A 2,315-nucleotide genomic window follows, 5' to 3' on the forward strand; every position below is an offset into this window, starting at 1 on the left:
AGGTTCTTGTAGAATTCTTTTTTTGGTCTGTGGATCTAATGCAAGGCCTACTGTATAAAAAGAGAAGAAAAATAGTTAACCCCACTTAAGGAATCAATATTATTGTCAACCCTTCATTGTTTTTCCTTGTTCAAAGTTCAAAACCTATGTTTTGCCTTCACTCTATTTTGTTTTTGTGTGGAACAGACATGATATATCACGCAAGGCAGCAGAAGAGATAAAACAATAGAAACCAAACATCCAGATAGCTGATACAAAAATATCCTCAATATTAAGTGTAAAATTCGAAGCATCGAAAGCAAAATTCAGATTTCAGTACAATTTTACTTCCCATGACCTAACAAGTTCATATTTTCAAAATGAATTACTAACTTTTTGTACCACCCATATCTATCGCATGACATTCCACTGATCGGCTCACTTCACGAATAATAACAAGCCAAAACTTTTAGCTATGGCTTAAAAGCTTGGTTAGATCCAAAGCGGAGGAGAAGATTTCCCCTTGACACACAGCTCGACTGTACCATCTTCGAGGTGGTATATTCCCATTTTTGTGTCTCCTCCATCTTCAGTAAACTGGGGCAATGAGAGATAATCGTCAGTGAAATAAATGCAATTCGGCTTAATGAGATTTTCATCGACCTCCAAAGTGAAGGAAGAATTGCAGCCCAAGAAGAGGGATGTGTTCTCCAAGCTCTCAACTTCCGTGCATGTTTGAGTATCAAGGTCAATCTCGAAAACCTGAAATTGAAAGGCTTTGGTATGTCTTTCTCGTTCCCGTTGTAACACAAACAATAGAGATCCTGTCGTTGATTGCACTAGATACACTTGAACCAGATATAAAAGAGAACCTGAAGGATACTCTTGCTCGCATTCTTCGACTTTTTGCGGCATCTCGAAAACTAATTGAGCCTCAAACGGAGTTGGTCCATCCACATCACACCTCCATATCCTACCCTCACAATCAACAGCAACGAAGCACTCCTTATAATATATGACATCGAAAACTTCGTAATTATCATCCGTGGGGAAGGCCACTGCCATCCACTCCTCCTCACCAGGTTTCCAAAGCCCCAACAGTCCAGAGTCGTAGATGACCATGACCTTGTAATCTAGAGATGTAGTAGGGCCATCAGATAGGACGAACTTACTGATGAAGTCAACATAAAAGGGAGGCAAAACATGGATGTTGGGGAACTTATTCCAATTGGGAAGCTTAATAATATTATTGTAACGCGACATGGGATTCTTTAGCATGTTTAATTCCCAGTCTCTGCTGATTGTCAACACCCAACCTCGCGAAGAGAAATATCTGTTCGCCATCGCTTCTGGCGGGAGCTTTGTGTGAACCTGCTGACATGGGAGGCAGAAAAACTCACGCCACAGCATCCCCTTTTTGTCCGTGAGCATCAACCATGGGACGTCACTCCTCTCTTTGGCGGCAGCGGATTGCCACGAGCGGCACACTGCTCGGAACGCCAATAAATTCTTCGGACAAAGGCGTCGCGAGCATAGTTGTAACAACTCTTGTGGGAGATTTGCCCAGTTTCTCGCCATACTAAATGTTATCGAATCGATCCGAAGCAGAATTCAGCAAGGGAGACAGAAAATCAGTTTCAATAATGTTAATATTTAACCATGAAGGATGTATATACGTAGAAAATTGCAAGTACAATGTAAGCAGAATGTTTTGGTAATGTTTAACCGATCCATTCCGGATTGACCGAATTGGTACAGAAGTCGTAACATGGGAAAACCACGGAAAACACGACTTATTTGAATAACCCGGTGACCTACCAATTGTAGAAGTAGGATCTTTGGCAAGCAATAAGCACTTAAATAATACAATTCGAGTGTACCATTCTGGAAGTAATATGGTCGGGTTGACAAGATATGGCTCTCGGTTTAATCACGAAAGAGGACATATACATACATGAAGAAGCCACAAATCATAATGCATTCTGATTTCACTCAGACATATCATCGAACAGGTGGCGTGCACTTCAATCAACGAACCTCTACCCACATATAAGGCAAAGAATTACTATCGGTTCATCACTACAGCATCAATGCACATTCGAAACACTGATAAAGCTTTACCCAGAGACGAATTACACATGATCTTCAGCCACATTTCTCAGACTCGATTAGCCCACATTCGATTAAGGATGCTCGTGTATCTGGTAGATGCAATGCCCAGGAACCCCCGGTTGGACTGCGAGCCGGAATTTCCAAGACGTCGTCGCCGCTGGCGGTTGACTCTGCAGAGCGCTGCAACTGCGCCTGAAGACGGCGATGACCGATGATGCCTCGGC

The 2,315-nt window shown here is 42.4% G+C and overlaps 1 protein-coding gene across 1 annotated transcript; it reads right to left on the bottom strand.

The window, feature by feature from the left end:
* Positions 1-245: 245 nt before the first annotated feature.
* On the bottom strand, positions 246-2,064 carry LOC115664332 (F-box protein SKIP23-like). Its single transcript, XM_030586271.2, has one exon. The coding sequence runs from the start codon at positions 1,555-1,557 to the stop codon at positions 472-474; it is 1,086 nt and encodes a 361-aa protein (XP_030442131.1). The 5' UTR covers positions 1,558-2,064; the 3' UTR covers positions 246-471.
* Between the last annotated feature and the right edge of the window lie 251 nt (positions 2,065-2,315).

This window comes from Syzygium oleosum, unplaced genomic scaffold (assembly GCF_021117445.2).
Source record: "Syzygium oleosum isolate NSW1041296 unplaced genomic scaffold, Sole_v2.1 Sole_v2.01, whole genome shotgun sequence".
Classification (NCBI taxonomy): domain Eukaryota; kingdom Viridiplantae; phylum Streptophyta; class Magnoliopsida; order Myrtales; family Myrtaceae; genus Syzygium; species Syzygium oleosum.

Excerpts from the sequence above, each read along its gene's own strand:
- LOC115664332 (XM_030586271.2), bottom strand. The coding sequence starts at position 1,557 with ATGGCGAGAAACTGGGCAAATCTCCCACAAGAGTTGTTACAACTATGC.